This window comes from Hyperolius riggenbachi, chromosome 6 (assembly GCF_040937935.1).
Source record: "Hyperolius riggenbachi isolate aHypRig1 chromosome 6, aHypRig1.pri, whole genome shotgun sequence".
Lineage (NCBI taxonomy): Eukaryota > Metazoa > Chordata > Amphibia > Anura > Hyperoliidae > Hyperolius > Hyperolius riggenbachi.
In genome coordinates, this window is record NC_090651.1 from 175,606,519 (window position 1) to 175,626,919 (window position 20,401).

The following is a 20,401-nucleotide window of genomic DNA, read 5'->3' on the forward strand; positions in this document are numbered from 1 at the left end:
GACTGCGGACATCCTTCTGCAAGGCCAGCGCTCATTCCGACGCTAAACATGGACCGGTATGTTATGCGGTCAGGCCGCAAGCGAAGCAAGGAGGGCGAGGAAGGGGAAGAGGACAAGATGGCGCCCAGCACCTCTCCGCAGCTCTCAAATGCCGGCAGCCAATCCCCCGGGTGGGAAGACAGCCAACAACACAAAGACTAGGATACTGCAACAAACCCCCAGGAAGCAGGTGAGCTGATATCGGCAGTAGACTACAAGAAAATAGATGCGGAGGTAGTAGCAACCCTGAAACCTGAATTACATGCTGCAATACAGGCCGCCCTGGATAGATCCATGAAAGACATACATAGGCAGCTGCAGAAGCATGACACCAGATTAGCACACGCAGAGGATTGTATACAAAAACTGTAAGATAGAGAGACGCAGAGAGAAAGCAAAGTGCAATTTCTTCTGGATGATAATAAGCAAATGTATTGCAAACTACAGGACTTAGAAAATCGGTCCAGACGAAATAATATCAGAATAGTAGGCCTCCCAGAACCTATACAAATTCAGGTCCTCCATGATTTCTCTGCTGCGACACTGCCTAAGCTCTTAGGCCTAAAGAAAGGTTACAAAGTCGAGCGATCTCATAGAGTTGCCCCCCCCCCCCCCCCGCAATCCAGATGATAAAAAGCCCCCTAGAATGGTAATGACCCGCTACCTCGATTTTGCGGATAGAACTACTATAATGCGGGCAATACAGAGCGCTGGAGGGTTCCCTCGAATTCCAGGGCAACACCATTAGACTATTCAACGATTATTCTGCAGAGGTCTCTAGACAAAGGCAGGCTTTCAATCCTGCATGCGCTTTATGCATCCAGAAGAAGATGAAGTTCTCCTTGCAATACCCTGCCATATTAAAAATCACAGATGGAAATGAGGAACTACATTCCTTCACTTCAGCAAAGGAGGCCCTAAAATGTCTTTAAAACAATGCTATATCTCCATCACAGAACCTTCCAGAATGACTTTACAGTTGGAAATACTTCTAGAAGCACTAGGGGGCACTGTTGCACTAGAAATAACTATGCAGCTGAATAATATTCACCAGCTACTTAACTTTGAAATTATTACAGCGCATAGGATCATTGCTGAAATTCGTAAAGGCTGCATACCAGCCCAGGAGGCTAAGTCTTGGAGCTAACATGTGATGATCTGCTTCCAGGGAAGAAGTGAAGTCAAATTTCCCATGTTTTGTTTTTTGTTTTTTTTGTTCCTAGTAGTTTACCAGCCTTATGGAAACCCGCTGATGCACAAACATTCCCAGCACGACATGTTTCATGACTCCGGTCATGGCTTGCTGGATTCTTTTCTGATTTCCATCATTTCATATGCTGCTGATTTCCAGTTATGGTTTAGCTATTTTGAGGGAAAGGGGGGAGGGTCAACACTGGTCAATCCTTTCTTCTGTTTAATGCTTGATGTTATAAGGGATATGGAATGCGCAGTCGGACTCTTAGACCCTGGTTAGGATGTCTTTCAAAATCACAAGCTGGAACGTAAAGGGACTTTGATCCCCAGGTAAACTCTCACTGATACTGAGACACCTAAAAAAAATTCACACTGACATAGCTTTATTGCAGGAAACTAAAGAGCAATTCATATATATGAAAAAGTCGTGGGTTAGACAAATTTATGGCTCTCCGTCTCAAGAGAGAAAATCAGGGGTACTAATTTTAATTCATAAAAATTTTCCGGGAGAAATGATAGAATGTAGTAATGACGATAAGGGTAGATGGGCAAAGATCCGACTGCGGGTTCACTGCGAAGAATATAAGATCATGAGTGTTTATGCCCCCACAGACAAAGATAGGAGTTTTTTTGGGTCTCTTCTTGCTAAATCATTGTCAGCCAACCCAGCCAAATGTATACAAGGGGGAGACTTCAATTCACTAATGCATATTAAAGACGGCCGTTTCTTGCCCCGTTCAGCCGGTTCTGCTGAACGGGGCGCCGGTGAGAGTGCCTGATTGGGGGGCGCCAGGCAGAAGGATGTCATGTGACGTCACGTCACTGCTAGGAGCCGGTGACGCGCGGACACAGTGCAGCGAGAGGCAGGAGGAGCTGTGCACCAGCACGATCACCGGCTTCCTAGATCCTTCTGGGTGCTCTCCCCCTGTGGCCGCCGCTCTCTCCCTCCCTCTGGCCGCCGGCGCCGCTGCGTCAGACCTCGATCAGGCGGCGACCAGTAGTGCGGGCGCTAGGACCTAGCACGCCGCACTGATATGCGGAAGTGACATCACTTCCGCATATAGAGCGTGTGGGTCCGGCGCCCTCATACTGGTCGGGTCGCCCGCTGATCGAGGTCTGATGCTGCTGCAAGGTGAGGAGGTGGCGGCGGTGGCGGGTAGAGGGGGGTCCCCTTTCACTCACTCACTTGGGTCCCTATACCCCTGGCTCCATATACTGGGCACATATACCCCCTGGCTCCATATACTGGGCACATATACCTCTGGCTACATATACTGCGCATATATATTCCTGGCTACATATACTGGGGACACTGGCTGTTTGTCATTATGTGCATTTACTGGTGAAAAGCGGTCTCTTGTTAAGTGCATTTACTGGTGAAAAGCGGTCTCTTGTTAAGTGCATTTACTGGTGAAAAGCAGTCTCTTGTTAAGTGCATTTACTGGTGAAAAGCGGTCTCTTGTTAAGTGCATTTACTGGTGAAAAGCGGTCTCTTGTTAAGTGCATTTACTGGTGAAAAGTGGTCTCTTGTTATGTGCATTTACTGGTGAAAAGCTGTCTCTTATGTGCATTTACTGGTGAATAGCGGTCTCTTATGTGCATTTACTGGTGAAAAGCGGTCTCTTATGTGCATTTACTGGTGAAAAAAACTGTCTCTTATGTGCATTTACTGGTGAAACGCTGTCTCTTATGTGCATTTAGTGGAGAAATTTTGTCAGTAAAAATCTTTTGTCAGTAATTTTTTAGGTATTTGTCAGTAAAAAAAAAACGTGAAAGGTTGGCAACACTGGCAGGCTGCGCGGCGCAACGGGAAAGATACAGGCAGCCCACCTCACACTTGGGCTGGGCTGGGGGAGGAGCCGACGACAGCGAGCAAGAGTAGGGTGGCAGCATGCAGCCATAAATATGTGTGCAGTGTGTGACTGCGTTGCACTCGCAGAGCCTCTCAGCCTGAGTCAGTCCAGAGACTAGCAGACTCGCAGGCAGCCAAAGCCAGCCAGGAGCAAGCCCATGGAAGAGGGGTAGTAAAATAAATAAATAAATAAATAAATAAAAATGGTGAGTTGGTTTCAAGAAGCCTTTTGACATGATTTCACTTAGCAGCTTTGATTTTGGAGAAGGGGGGGGGGCATTTTTTTTGACTCTCGAACTGGGTGAAATTTAGCCTAGAAACTGCCCTGATTAAAGAAGACAGGTCTGGGTCTACCCCAGCCAGCCCCCTGACCGGAAGCAAATCAAAACTGCTTGTAGATTATGTAATTGAGGCTGGCTTGTGTGATAGCTGGAGAACCCTTCATCCTGATGAATCCCAATATACTTTCTACTCAAGCCCTCATAACTCCTGGTCCCGCCTAGACTATTTTTTCACTTCACCTTTCTTAATGCAACAAATAGAATCTATGGAAATACTTGATTTACTAATCTCAGACCATGCCCCTATACAATTGTCAATACTCCCTAAAATGCCAAAAGGCACAGACATCCTTTCGAGATTCCCGAATTACCTATACCAGGATGAGGGGTTCGCAGCTCTCCAACAGTGGTGGTGGGATTATAAGGAAACTAATATAGAACATATGAGTGACACCTTTTTATTTTGGGAGGCAGCTAAACCGGTCCTAAGAGGGAGAATAATCAGTTATGTTGCAGGAAAAAAGAAACACTCAAACACACAGTATTTGGAGTCAGTGGAGGCCCTTCGCCTGGCACACAAAACCTTCCTAGACCTACCGACCCTAGAAAATAAATTAGCCTGGCTCCGAGCCAAAGGCCACACAGACAAATGCCTGAAAGCTAGGGACAAATATCTCAAATCTTACAGAGACCTGTACTACCACAAATATGGCAACAAAATGGGCACTCTACTGTCCAGACTAGCAAGACCCCCTCACACAAACTCCGTAATATCTAGCATCTATACAAATCCTGACCAGGTCACCCACGACCCACGCAAAATAAATAACACCTTTAAAGCTTTCTATGAGTCTCTATGCCAAAATCAAAAGTCTCAAATGAGTCCCGCGCCAGACTATGATTGGTTGGGAAGCATTGACCTACCCAAACTTAGCGAAGACGATCTTACCTTCCTTAAAGAGACTCTGTAACATGAAAAAGATCCCCTGGGCGTACTCACCTCGAGTGGGGGAAGCCTCCGGATCCTAATGAGGCTTCCCACACCGTCCTCTGTCCCACTGGGGTCTCGCTGCAGCCCTTTGAACAGCCGGCGACAGACCCGACTGTCAGTTCAATATTTACCTTTGCTGGTTCCAGCGGGGGCGCTGTGGCTGCTTTCGGCTTCGAACTACACGGAAATACCCGATCTCAGTCGGGTCCGCTCTACTGCGCAGGCGCCGGTAACTTGCTCCTGCGCAGTAGAGCAGACCCGACGGCGATCGGGTATTTCCGTGTAGTTTGGAGCCGCCAGCCGTCAGAGCGCCTGCGCAGGAGCCGGGAAGGTAAATATTGACGTCATCTTTCGCGGAGGGCTGCAGCGAGACCCCCGTGGGACAGAGGACGGCGTGGGAAGCCTCATTAGGATCCGGAGGCTTCCCCCACCCGAGGTGAGTACCCCCCAGGGGATCTTTTGACGTTACAGATCCTCTTTAATGCAGAGATCACTACTGCTGAAGTTATCTCTGCTATTAAGCACTTAGCAAACCCCCGGGCCGGACGGACTGACTCCGGAATTTTATAAATTGCTTAAACCTGACCTGGCTCCTGTACTTACACCCCTCTTTAATCATATTTTGAAAGTGGGTAGATACCCTAACTCCACAAACATAGCATACATCAAAATATTATTAAAACCAGGCAAGGACCCCCTGTTACCTAGCTCATATACAGTAGACCCATATCGCTTATAAACCAGGACCTTAAGCTGTTATCAAAAATAATGGCAGACCGTCTTGCAGAGTTACTGCCTAAATTAGTAAGTGCTCATCAAGCAGGTTTCATTAGACAGAGGTCAGCGGTATCTAATATATGCAAGCTCTTAATAGCTCAAGATTATGTAAAAGCATACCCCTCTACATGTAAGAATTACGCCGTCTTACTAATCGATGCGGAAAAAGCTTTCGACAACGTACAATGGGACTGGCTAAATAAAGTACTGGACAAGGCAAATATCACAGGCCCCTTTCGTAACCTAGTCAAGGCCACACACACTGACCCCTGCGCTCAAATTTACACACCAGGATTCCTCTCTCCTAGATTCAAATTAGAAAAGGGAACAAGACAGGGCTGCCCCCTGTCCCCTCTCCTCGCTGGATCCACTGACTCGAATACTGGAGACGCACATATAAGGTATTCGAATAGGAGACACCATGCTGTCTCAAGCACTATTTGCTGATGATGTTATGATCTTTTTGTCTGACCCTGCAAATCAAATAAAAATGGTTTTTAGTTTATTGGAGGAGGTGGGGAAAGAGAGTGGGTTTAAGGCAAATGTGTCAAAATGTGAAATTATGTTCCTATCTAAGCAGGCTCTTATTCCTCCGCAATCCACTTATCCTATAAAAATATGTTCTCAAATTAAATATCTAGGATTAAACTTTAGTAGACACCCAGACCAACTACAGTGGTATGAAAAACTATTTGCCCCCTTCATGATTTCTTATTCTTTTGCATGTTTGTCACACTTAAATGTTTCTGCTCATCAAAAAACGTTAACTATTAGTCAAAGATAACATAACTGAACACAAAATGCAGTTTTAAATGATGTTTTTTATTATTTAGTTAGAAAAAAACCTCAAAACCTACATGGCCCTGTGTGAAAAAGAAATTGCCCCCTGAACCTAATAACTGGTTGAGCCACCCTTAGCAGCAATAACTGCAATCAAGCATTTGCGATAACTTGCAACAAGTCTTTTACAGCGCTCTGGAGGAATTTTGGCCCACTTATCTTTGCAGAATTGTTGTAATTCAGCTTTATTTGAGGGTTTTCTAGCATGAACCGCATTTTTAAGGTCATGCCACAACATCTCAATAGGATTCAGGTCAGGACTTTGACTAGGCCTCTCTAAAGTCTTCATTTTGTTTTTCTTCAGCCATTCAGAGGTGGATTTGCTGGTGTGTTTTGGGTCATTGTCCTGCTGCAGCATCCAAGATCGCTTCAGCTTAAGTTGACGAACAGATGGCCAGACATTCTCCTTCAGGATTTTTTGGCAGACAGTAGAATTCATGGTTCCATCTATCACAGCATGCCTTCCAGGTCCTGAAGCAGCAAAACAACCCCAGACCATCACACTACCACCACCATATTTTACTGTTGGTATGATGTTCTTCTGCTGAAATGCTGTGTTACTTCTACGCCAGATGTAACGGGACACGCACCTTCCAAAAAGTTCAACTTTTGTCTCGTCGGTGCACAAGGTATTTTCCCAAAAGTCTTGGCAATCATTAACATTTTTTTAGCAAAATTGAGACGAGCCTTAATGTTCTTTTTGCTTAAAAGTGGTCTGCGCCTTGGATATCTTCCATGCAGGCCATTTTTGCCCAGTCTCTTTCTTATGGTGGAGTCGTGAACACTGACCTTAATTGAGGCAAGTGAGGCCTGCAGTTCTTTAGATGTTGTCCTGGGGTCTTTTGTTGCCTCTCGGATGAGTTTTCTCTGCACTCTTGGGGTAATTTTGGTTGGCCGGCCACTCCTGGGAAGGTTCATCACTGTTCCATGTGTTTGCCATTTGTGGATAATGGCTCTCACTGTGGTTTGCTGGAGTCCCAAAGCTTTAGAAATGGCTTTATAACTTTTACCAGACTGATAGATTTAAATTACAGTACTTTTGTTCTCATTTGTCCCTGAATTTCTTTGGATCTTGGCATGATGTCTAGCTTTTGAAGTGCTTTTGGTCTACTTCTCTGTGTCAGATAGCTCCTATTTAAGTGATTTCTTGATTGAAACAGGTGTGGCAGTAATCAGGCCTGGGGGTGACTACAGAAATTAAACTCAGGTGTGATAAACCACAGTTAAGTTATTTTTTAATAAGGGGGGCAATCACTTTTTCACACAGGGCCATGTAGGTTTTGAGGTTTTTTTCCTCACTAAATAATAAAAACCATCATTTAAAACTGCATTTTGTGTTCAATTATGTTATCTTTGACTAATAGTTAACGGTTTTTGATGAGCAGAAACATTTAAGTGTGACAAACATGCAAAAGAATAAGAAATCAGGAAGGGGGCAAATAGTTTTTCACACCACTGTATATACCCTAAATTATACCCCCTTGATCGCTAGCATAAAACGTCAATTGTTAAATTGGGCCTCCTTACCAATTAACCTAGTGGGCAGAGCAGCACTAATTAAATCTGTCAGCTTCGGCAGACTACTATATCCACTCCAAACCCTTCCAGTCCTCATGAAACACTCAGACATCAAAGAATTAAATAGGGCCTTTGCACATTTTCTGTGGGGCGGAGGAAAACATAGGATTGCCCTACATAAACTCCAGCTGCCCAAGGAAAAAGGTGGGCTAATTGTACCAGACATGAGACGATACAACCTAGCATGCATGACCAGGCATATAAGGGACTGGGTCAACGGTTCTAGCATCTTTTCAAATTACGCATTAGAGGCAGCCTATGCTGAACCACGGACCTTACCGGGCCTTCTACATAGTAAACTCACATCTCTGCCCTTACGTCTCAGATACAGTGAAATGTTGCGAGATACAATACTCACATGGAAAGAGGTCTGTAAAAGATTCAAGATCCCCTATCAGATCACAAAGTACATGCCCTCTTGGGGTAATCCTGGTTTTCCTCCCAGCCTAACATACAGAGGCTTTCTAGACTGGGAAAGGAGGGGACTGGTAAAGTTGGGCCAACTCATACAACTAAGGGGAAATAAAATACTAACCTTCTCTGAAGCTAGAGCAAAGTTCTCTCTCCCGCCTCACCATTTCCTGTACTTTGGACAAATGAGAGCCCACATATCCAGCAAATTAATAGACTTATCTGGTCTAGTAAACTTAAATGCCTTCGATACCTTTATCGCCCCGCATCTAGCCAGGGTGTCCCTATCTCAATTACAATCTTCCCTTCAGAGGCAAGATAATCCTTCGAAGCCATGCCTTTGTTTCCAGTCATGGAGCAAGGATTTATCAGATCCAAATATATCAACCAAAATAATCTCGGGACTGGGAACTTTCAGGAAACTGATGATAGGGGAAAAATGGAGAGAAACGCACCTCAAATTTATCCACAGAGCGAAATACGCTTTTAATATCAAATATACTAAGCCCCCACCTTACTATACCCCAAAATGCCCCAAATGCCAGCTACCAAATGCAGATATATTACATTGTGTATGGACATGCCCGCATATTAGAGTATTTTGGCTAAAAGTTCTAGACTATATATACAAATTATACTATAGAGATTAGAGGGCGCTGCTCTTAATTGCTTAAATATCTTAGGATGGGGTATTCCAATTCTGGAAATATTACCCAACCAGTCCAATCACAATTGAACTGGTATAACCTAATTTCCTCCTGCTGCTACCTATAAAGATGGGTTACACCCCTTATCTCACCTCCACTGACACAAATTATTATATAGAAAAATAGGTGCGCTAGGAAAAATAATAGATATTGATTATCACCAACTACAGTTCCTTGCAGATAAAAAATCTTTATTATATAGTGAACTATCTATATCATGTCACAGTATGAAATAAAATTGTATTTGTCAATATCAATGATTGCAACAATCTTCCACACACTCATACACACATAGGAGATCTGGTTCCCTTTAAAAGAAATAAGTCGACTATATATGAAACCATAAAAAATATATTAAAATTGCAAAAAATTGTGCACACATAAAAAACAATGCAATTAACATCAGAGGAAAAAATAGGATTCAAAAGAGTTTCCTTATGTATAAAGTTCTCTTCTACTTCTTGTGCAATGTCACAGTAAGTTCCGTCCTGTGGGGTGGTTCCTCACTATATAGACACCACTGATGGTAATATTATCACACTATTCACCTTATTGTGCAGGATGCACAAAACAATTGAAGATTACAATTTACTCCGTCTGTTTCTAATCAATAAGGATATGCTCACCAGACTTTTTCCGTGTAGTTTCCAGCCTCAGCCCGGGTCTGTATTGTCCGCTTACACGGATAGATTCTCCGGACAGCGTCTTCCTATGCGGCAGTGAGCCGGTGTCAGTCACTTGAATACCGCTCGGATGCCGCCTGTGTAGTCCACGCTGAACTCCGGGGAGTACTTCCGGTTTAGTGGTAATGCAGGGGAGACGTCACCAAGCCTGTGCGTCTCATCTCTGCTGCTGATGCCGCTTCCTTGCGCTCCAACTGGGTCTCTGAATGAGATGATACACAGTATCACTTTGTGGAAATCGGTCGCGGTATTGGAGTATGAACGGGACGCCCCTATCACTTATCCATACATCAGATCCAATGGATTGACATGTTTCGACTGTCTCAGCAGTCTTCCTCAGAATCATTGGATTGACAAAACCGGTGGCCATATTTATATTCAAAAGGCTGGATCTTTATTCCTGCTGACGATCATTTAAAGGGATAGTGTCCCAATAGTTCTTTAATCCACATTATATTCTGACAGTGACATTTGAGCAGAAAAAGGGGGGGGGTCAGATACCTAAATATATGTATTTCTGGCCGGATATACCGGTCCCAGTTGATTATTAGGGAACCAATCACTCCCAAGAGAGCCAGACTCCTATTTACACCCACACCTCCCATCACATCTCATTCCCTGCATTCAGGCAATATTGGGGTTATTCATCTCACATCAGGTGCTTACAGGGCTTAAACTATATTACATATATCACTTTTCCCAATTCTCAAATCTACCCTACAGTAAATAGGGACAAGCAATTAGTATCCTTATTTCAAAAATCCATAAATCTCCAATTCTTCATTCAGTCCCCTAGGGGCCATAGTGTTCAGATTAAAAATCCATTTACTCTCATTTCTGGACATTTTAGCCATATAGTCCCCTCCCCTAGGGTCCACACCAATTATTTCCACCCCAAAATAGATAACATCCCAAACACAGCTATTATGAAAGGTTTTAAAATGCCTAGACAATGAATGGCCCTCCCACCCTTTACAAATATTATTTAAATGCTCCCCTATTCTACTAGATAGAGTTCTTTTCGTTCTTCCTATATATTTCTTCCCACATGGACATATGAGACAGTATATTATCCCCTTAGTGTCACAGGTAATCAGGTCCATAATTGTATATTTATCTCCCCCTCCTCCCATAACCTCCACAATTTTCCTATACCCTCTAGTCCTCTTACAGTTATTACAGCGCCCACACCTTACAAAGCCCCCTTCCCCTTTCCCTCTACCTACCCCTCCCTCCTGCTCCTGGCCCCCAGTTGCCATCGCCAACCTCAGGCCTATACTGTTAGATTTTCTATACACAAATGAGGGATTAATTGGTAGGATCATACTCAGATGCTTATCCTCTCTCAGGATTGGCCAATGCTTTGAGATGATAGTACGAACCCTATTACTTTGCGAGCCATACCTGCGGCTTAATTTTAATGAATGATCTCCAGTTTTTTTATTATTATTATTATTATTATTATTATTATTATTATTATTATTATTATTAGTAGTAGTATTATCAGGGTTATAGTTTTTCTTCACCAATAGTTCTTCCCTATTGATAGCCCCTACCTGTTCTTTAGCCCTCTCCACAATATCATCCTCATATCCCTTCTCCTTAAATTTTGATGAGAGGGTGATTACTTCTTTTTCATATTCACAATTATCTGTGCAGTTCCTTTTTAACCGGGTGAATTGACCTTTCGGTATATTATTCAGCCATGAAGGAAGATGGCAACTGGTGGCCAGAATATACCCATTAACATCAGTTGGTTTGACATAAGTGCGGGTTTTCAACCGATTCCCCTCTACTTAAATATTAAGATCCAGAAAATTGATTTCCTGGCTACTAATTTCCGAGACAAATCGTATATCAACCTCATTACAGTTTAGTCGGTCAATAAAATCTCTCAATGTTTGTTCTGTACCTCTCCAGACGAGCAGGACGTCATCTATAAATATTCTCCAGAGGACCAGGTCCGCGCCGGGTCCCCCATGCCCGTATACATGGGATTGATCCCAATGAGCCATGAAGAGGTTAGCATACCCCGGCGCGAACCTGGTCCCCATTGCTGTCCCGCTCCTCTGGAGATAAAAGGTCCCATCAAATTGAAAATGGTTGTGTGTTAAAATAAATTGAATCGCATCCAAAATGAATGCCCTCTGTTCTTCCCTAAGTGAATTATCTGTCCGTAGAAAACACTCCACAGCCTTTAATCCCTCCTCATGTTTAATGATTGTATATAAAGATGTTACATCTAGGGTGGCTAAGTACCATCCATCCTCCCAAGAGATCCCCTCTAAAAGGTTCAGTACATGCCTGGAGTCCTCCAGGAAGGCCGGTGTATCCCTCACATAACTTGTAGAAAAGTATCTACATATCCAGATACATTTGAAGTGAGGGAGCCAATGCCAGATATAATGGGCCTTACCGGAGGATCAACCAGGCTTTTATGGAGTTTAGGGAGGCGATAGAAAATAGCAGTCCTCGGATGAATTATATTTATATATTCCCGTTCTTGCTTAGTCAAAAACCCCTCCTCATATGCTCTTTTGGCCAACCTATCTAATTCCTCCCCAAATTGCTTCCCCGGATCTCCCCTTAATTTCTGATATGTATCACCATCACTCAACAATCTGAGTGCTTCCTTTTTATATTCTTTTTCATCCTGGATAACTATACCCCCTCCCCCCCCCCCCTTTGTCTGCCGGGAGTATGATGAGGCCTTTATTGTGTTGAAGATCCCGTAGGGCTTTAGATTCCTCACGGTTTAAATTACCCAAAGAGGGGGGTTGGGCCTTGATTCTTCTTAAATCTTTTTCCACATTATATTCAAACAGATGCATCTCCTTACTGATTTCATTAATTGGATTAAATTTGGATGAATTACGGAGATCAGTATGAATATACTATTATTAATAATTTTCTTCGGGACTAGAGGATTTTTTTGGAAGTATTTTTTCAAACATAATTTCCGTATATATTTTTTAATATCTATATAGATTTCAAATTTATTCAATTTACTCGTCGGGGCAAATTTTAAACCTTTTTCTAGCAGTTTTTTCTCTGACTCTTTTAAGTCTGTGCTGCTCAGGTTATAAATCCCCCTTTCTTTATCAGTTTTACCTGAATCTATGGAGGTTACCTTCTTTTTCCCCCCCTTACCCCTAAATCCTCTCTTCCTCGACCTCCCCCTCTTGTCCTTGTATCCTTACCCTTGGCCAAAAAATACTGTTTAATAGTCCCCTCTTTTTCAGTATGACTGGTTTGAAATTTAATACCCCTTGAACTTCCAGAGACATCATGTCCCCTTCTTTGTTCTTTATTGGTTGGCTTACTATTATTGGGGCGTTTTTTGGCGATTTGTTTACCACTACCACTATCATTATTCTTACATATTTCATTCTCCTTTTCTTCCTCACTATCTGGGGTTTCCTGTGGTGCATCTATCAGAGTGGAGTATCTATTATATACGGGGATATTCGTATTCCTTGATGTATTGTCAGACTGTCTCTTATTCTCCATCATTCTACTGTCATTATGGCTCTTTCTAAATTCCTTTCCTCTGACATCTCTGTTAAGATTACTTTGTTGGCCATAGAGCTCCTGAGTATTTTTATTTTTTCCTTTATTCATATTGTTCATTTGAGGTGTAATCACCCCCCCCCCCCCCCAATGAAGTATAAACACTTCCCTTTTTAATCGCCTCAGGGGTACTGGGGGATGTTTCTTCACTGATTACCACTGGTGCTTCAACAATTGGAGGTTCTACATAAAAATCCGCCCCTCCCACCGCTCCCCCATCACCTCCCAATCCACTTCACTCTCCTCAATGGTGGGCGTGGCCTCTACCTCCCCCAACACTACCCACTCCTCCTCATCCCTCCCTCCACATACTCCTGTAGCATCTATTGTTTCGAAGGAATGATCATGTGTGCTCCATTCACACTCCACTTCCATTGGTGGATTACTACGAGGAACCAATGGCATCATACGCCCGGCAGACAAAGGGGGGGGGGGGGGGGTATAGTTATCCAGGATGAAAAAGAATATAAAAAGGAAGCACTCAGATTGTTGAGTGATGGTGATACATATCAGAAATTAAGGGGAGATCCGGGGAAGCAATTTGGGGAGGAATTAGATAGGTTGGCCAAAAGAGCATATGAGGAGGGGGTTTTGACAAAGCAAGAACGGGAATATATAAATATAATTCATCCGAGGACTGCTATTTTCTATCACCTCCCTAAACTCCATAAAAGCCTGGTTGATCCTCCGGGAAGGCCCATTATATCTGGCATTGGCTCCCTCACTTCAAATTTATCTGGATATGTAGATACTTTTCTACAAAGTTATGTGAGGGATACACCGGCCTTCCAGGAGGACTCCAGGCATGTACTGAACCTTTTAGAGGGGATCTCTTGGGAGGATGGATGGTACTTAGCCACCCTAGATGTAACATCTTTATATACAATGATTAAACATGAGGAGGGATTAAAGGCTTTGGAGTGTTTTTTATGGACAGATAATTCACTTAGGGAAGAACAGAGGGCATTCATTTTGGATGCGATTCAATTTATTTTAACACACAACCATTTTCAATTTGATGGGACCTTTTATCTCCAGAGGAGCGGGACGGCAATGGGGACCAGGTTCGCGCCGGGGTATGCTAACCTCTTCATGGCTCATTGGGAACAATCCCATGTATACGGGCATGGGGGACCCGGCGCGGACCTGGTCCTCTGGAGAAGATTTATAGATGACGTCCTGCTCGTCTGGAGAGGTACAGAACAAACATTGAGAGATTTTATTGACCGACTAAACTGTAATGAGGTTGATATACGATTTGTCTCGGAAATTAGTAGCCAGGAAATCAATTTTCTGGATCTTAATATTTATGTAGAGGGGAATCGGTTGAAAACCCGCACTTATGTCAAACCAACTGATGTTAATGGGTATATTCTGGCCACCAGTTGCCATCTTCCTTCATGGCTGAATAATATACCGAAAGGTCAATTCACCCAGTTAAAAAGGAACTGCACAGATAATTGTGAATATGAAAAAGAAGTAATCACCCTCTCATCAAAATTTAAGGAGAAGGGATATGAGTATGATATTGTGGAGAGGGCTAAAGAACAGGTAGGGGCTATCAATAGGGAAGAACTATTGGTGAAGAAAAACTATAACCCTGATAATACTAATAATAATAATAATAAAAAAACTGGAGATCATTCATTAAAATTAAGCCGCAGGTATGGCTCGCAAAGTAATAGGGTTCGTACTATCATCTCAAAGCATTAGCCAATCCTGAGAGAGGATAAGCATCTAAATACAATCCTACCAATTAATCCCTCATTTGTGTATAGAAAATCTAACAGTATAGGCCTGAGGTTGGCGATGGCAACTGGGGGCCAGGAGCAGGAGGGAGGGGTAGGTAGAGGGAAAGGGGAAGGGGGTTTGTAAGGTGTGGGCGCTGTAATAACTGTAAGAGGACTAGAGGGTATAGGAAAATTGTGGAGGTTATGGGAGGAGGGGGAGATAAATATACAATTATGGACCTGATTACCTGTGACACTAAGGGGATAATATACTGTCTCATATGTCCATGTGGGAAGAAATATATAGGAAGAACGAAAATAACTCTATCTTTTAGAATAGGGGAGCATTTAAATAATATTTGTAAAGGGTGGGAGGGACATTTATTGTCTAGGCATTTTAAAACCTTTTATAATAGCTGTGTTTGGGATGTTATCTATTTTGGGGTGGAAATAATTCGTGTGGACCCTAGGGGAGGGGACTATATGGCTAAAATGTCCAGAAATGAGAGTAAATGGATTTTTAATCTGAACACTATGGCCCCTAGGGGACTGAATGAAGAATTGGAGATTTATGGATTTTTGAAATAAGGATACTAATTGCTTGTCCCTAATTACTGTAGGGTAGATTTGAGAATTGGGAAAAGTGATATATGTAATATAGTTTAAGCCCTGTAAGCACCTGATGTGAGATGAATAACCCCAATATTGCCTGAATGCAGGGAATGAGATGTGATGGGAGGTGTGGGTGTAAATAGGAGTCTGGCTCTCTTGGGAGTGATTGGTTCCCTAATAATCAACTGGGACCGGTATATCCGGCCAGAAATACATATATTTAGGTATATGACCCCCCCTTTTTCTGCTCAAATGTCACTGTCAGAATATAATGTGGATTAAAGAACTATTGGGACACTATCCCTTTAAATGATCGTCAGCAGGAATAAAGATCCAGCCTTTTGAATATAAATATGGCCACCGGTTTTGTCAATCCAATGATTCTGAGGAAGACTGCTGAGACAGTCGAAACATGTCAATCCATTGGATCTGATGTATGGATAAGTGATAGGGGCGTCCCGTTCATACTCCAATACCGCGACCGATTTCCACAAAGTGATACTGTGTATCATCTCATTCAGAGACCCAGTTGGAGCGCAAGGAAGCGGCATCAGCAGCAGAGATGAGACGCACAGGCTTGGTGACGTCTCCCCTGCATTACCACTAAACCGGAAGTACTCCCCGGAGTTCAGCGTGGACTACACAGGCGGCATCCGAGCGGTATTCAAGTGACTGACACCGGCTCACTGCCGCATAGGAAGACGCTGTCCGGAGAATCTATCCGTGTAAGCGGACAATACAGACCCGGGCTGAGGCTGGAAACTACACGGAAAAAGTCTGGTGAGCATATCCTTATTGATTAGAAACAGACGGAGTAAATTGTAATCTTCAATTGTTTTGTGCATCCTGCACAATAAGGTGAATAGTGTGATAATATTACCATCAGTGGTGTCTATATAGTGAGGAACCACCCCACAGGACGGAACTTACTGTGACATTGCACAAGAAGTAGAAGAGAACTTTATACATAAGGAAACTCTTTTGAATCCTATTTTTTCCTCTGATGTTAATTGCATTGTTTTTTATGTGCGCACAATTTTTTGCAATGTTAATATATTGTTTATGGTTTCATATATAGTCGACTTATTTCTTTTAAAGGGAACCAGGTCTCCTATGTGTGTATGAGTGTGTGGAAGATTGTTGCAATCATTGATATTGACAAATACAATTTTATTTCATACTGTGACATGATATAGATAATTCACTATATAATAAAGTTTTTTTATCTGCAAGGAACTGTAGTTGGTGATAATCAATATCTATTATTTTTCCTAGCGCACCTATTTTTCTATATATATACAAATTGTGTAAGAAAAAATTGCAGTTAGACCCAGCCCTACTATTATTCAACTTCTATGAAACTCCTGAGGTACGGGACGGAGGAGAAAGCAATTTAGTAAAGGGTGTGGGCCCATTTTCACATATTGTCATTATTGCTTCCAGAAAAGTGATCTTTAATAAGTGGATTCATGCAGCACACCATTCCATATGGGATGTCAAGGAAGAGTTAACACACCTGTTTAATCTGGACAGACTGGATGCCATGGCACACAAAGAAAAGCGAACTAAACATCTCTTTAAAACCTGGAAGCCTTTCATTCTAGCTACTTTCACCACAGCCGAAAAAAATAAACTCATGGAGCACTTCAAGTATACTGGCTGGTACTGTACTGCTCAACTACAAGGCACCCTAGGTAGACTGGAAATTACAAACTAAAAATAATTTACCATACTCTGAGCCAAAATAAATACTGTGAAATTTGGGGACTTCAGTTAAAGCACATTCCAAGGAAAATTTTCTGTTCTTTCGTGGAAAGGATTGACCAAAGGGGTGGGACAGGGAGGGGGGAGAGTTTTTCTGATTTTGTATAAGGGTTGTTTATGTTTTATATGGGTGATTATCAGGCACCTTCTTTGTTATGTTACATGCTATCTAATTCATAATAACTAACCTGGCGCCTCAGTTCTTCTTGATGCACGGAATGTATAAAGCCTGCTGATTGTTTTTTACTGAAATTCCTGAAAAAACTAAATAAAATATGTTTAAAAAAAAAAAAAAAAGAGACACTGAAGCGGAAAAAAAAATTATGATATAATGAATTGGTTGTGTAATACGGATAATTACTAAAATTTTAGTAGCAAAGAAAATATTCTAATATTTTTATTTTCAGTTATATAGTGTTTTTTATAACATTGCATCATTCTCTTATATTTGCAGTTTAGACACTACTCAGCATTCTAAATGGGTTCAAAAGTTCACTAGCCTGCTCTGAAAAATGGAGTTCAATGGCTAATTTGCATAGATAACAACCTGATTTTCTTAACGCTTCCTTTACTGGAAACAACTTGTGTCTGTGCTGCGAATGTTTTTTTTCTTAGCTGTACTACACATACAAATCATATCATAATTTTTTTTCTGCTTCAGTGTCTCTTTAACATTACTGATGGCAACACAGGCCCAGAGGGCAGATATCTTTTCATCACAGGGAGCTTAGGAAACAGGGCAATCACTATAGCAGCAATATACTCTCCAAATGAAAAACAAGAAGCTTTCTTGAATAAAATCACCAATCTCCTACTTGACTTTGCGCAAGGCATGATAATTTTAGAAGGAGACATGAACATCCCCTTGAATCCCAACATAGACACTTACAACAGCAAATCTTCTCTATCTTTTAAATCCATCAAAAACATTAAACAAAACCTACTATCAGTGAGAATCATGGATGTATGGAGACTCCAACATCCATCCCATCAAGAGATTACACATACTATTCAGACCCTCATGCTAAATATTCCAGAATTGACTACATATTTCTGACTCAAGAACTGTATCGCTAGAATGGATATATAAAGTGCGGCACTCCTATTCAAATGTACAATGGAAGGGATAAAAAAAGCATAAACACTCTCACCACCTCTGGTCGGGTCCTTGCTGCTTTTCACATATTGGGACGTGTGCTCCGCTGTAGCGTAGAAAGAAAAGAAGCCAATCTGTATATTGTGGAGAAAAGAAAATATGTGCACCTTCCGTCCTCTTTAGTCGTGTTTATTTCAGCAGTGATGAATCCATCACATAGGATCCTTACAGTGGTCTTGGTAGTGACATACCAGCTGATGAGGCCGTGGTGGTGGAGGAGGTGGGTGGCGGAGAAGAACGGCGGGGAGCGACGCGGAATGCAGCGTGACCAAGTGTCTGTGTGACACGAAACGGCCGTTGCTCCCCGCCGTTCTGATCCGCCACCCACCTCCTCCACCACCACGGCCTCATCAGCTGGTATGTCACTACTAAGACCACTGTAAAGATCCTATGTGATGGATTCATCACTGCTGAAATAAACATGACTATAGAGGATGGAAGGTGCACATATTTTCTTTTCTCCACAATATACATATTTCTGACTCAAGCTGACCTGGAATGGGCAATTGAAACTGATATCGGCCAGCAAGTGGTCTCTGACCACGCACCAGTCCACCTGATACTGCAGTTCCCCATTAACGGATTAAACCAATTTATTTGGAGGCTCAACCCAGACCTGCTTAATACCACAAAATCTATTGATCGAATAGACAGCTCCAAATTAGATTATCTAAAAAACAATGCTAGATAGCCCTTCTAATCTGGGAAGCACACAAACCAGTAATCAGAGGGGAGTTCATTAGATTGGGAAAGGGAAAAAAAAGAAAAGGAAGCTAAATTACACTCCCTGTTGCTAAAACTCCAACAACTAGAAAGAAAACATAAATCAAAACAAGCTAAACAAATCCTCATTGAACTCGACAACACCAGAGATGAAATTAAAAACTTACTTCACCTTTCTGCTAAAAAACAAATCCTTAGAGCTGAAAGATTGATATATGAATGGTCCAACAAAGCAGAAGCATTTCTGGCCAGAAAACAAAAAAAAAAAAAACAAGCACAACAACAAATCGATTTGATCATAGATAAAACAGGGCAGAAACACACAGTTTCTAAACTAATTCTAGAAACTTTCACACAATATTACGAAGATCTATACAACATAGGCAATAAAAACATGACCCCCCCCCCCCCAACAAAAAACCCTCAGACAAAACAAAATCCAAAGCTTTCTATCCAAATTCGGACCCAAACAATAAGAAAAGCTTAAAGCCGAAAATCTAGATCAACCAACACCTAAAGAAGAATTCCTTCACACAGTTAGTAAGCTTAAAGCAGGCAAAAGCCCAGGACCAGATGGTCTGACAGATATCTACTACAAAACATTTGCTGCCACTTTAGCTGACTCCTTTATATCAGCCTTTAATTCAGTTGGATCTAAACCTAATCCTTCCCCACAGCTCCTAAAAGCCCACATTACAATCTTATACAAACAGGGCAAAGATCCATCCAATTGCACAAGTTAGGGCTGGTTCAGACGGACGGTTTTGCGGCGTTAAACGCGGGCTTTCAAACGCAACGTTTTTTTGGATCTACCGCCGTCTCATTCAAGTGACTGGGAGCGTTTATGGCTGGCTGTTGCAAGCTTTCATAAGCGCCTGGCGGTTGATCCCGGCGTCGCGTCTAGTCTCGAAAGCAACATGCAGCTTCTGGAAGGCGGTTGCGTCTGGCCGCGTAGCGTTCGAACGCGCTCGAACGCCAGTGAAAGCCAGTGAAAAGTCTGCAAAGGCGTCTGGAGGAGGGGACAGAACAGGAAGGAGGACCATAATTCAATGCGAGAGGAAGTGATAAGACAGGCTAGAGCGATGGCGACAGCAGCAGAGTGCAATGTGGAGCTGGGAGAGCTGGTTGAGCAGGTTCATGGCCACCCTGCCATTTGGGACAGTAGCTGCAGGGAATACAGCAATAATGTACGGAAGGCACGCGCATGGGAGGAAGTTTGCAAACATTTTTTTGAGCAGTATCCGGAGTATAGTGCATCTACTAGAGACAACATTTGTAAGTACATGATGCGACTCACTGTATGATCTTAAAATACATTGTACCTCCCTCTCTGGCTCACTGAATGCATTGTACCTCCCCATTGGCCCACTGAATGCATTGTACCTCCCCACGGGCCCACTGAATGCATTGTACCTCCCCACTGGCCCACTGAATGCATTGTACCTCCCCACGGGCCCACTGAATGCATTGTACCTCCCCACAGGCCCACTGAA

The 20,401-nt window shown here is 42.6% G+C and overlaps 1 protein-coding gene across 1 annotated transcript in view; it reads right to left on the reverse strand.

Moving 5' to 3' along the window:
• The window catches only part of LOC137522612 (putative RNA-binding protein Luc7-like 2), a 556,548-nt gene that overhangs the window by 122,209 nt on the left and 413,938 nt on the right, over positions 1–20,401 (reverse strand). Inside the window, exon 9 of the mRNA XM_068242690.1 lies at positions 12,872–12,888. Coding sequence (XP_068098791.1) covers positions 12,872–12,888 — 17 coding nt within the window. The remainder of the gene's footprint in view (positions 1–12,871; positions 12,889–20,401) is intronic.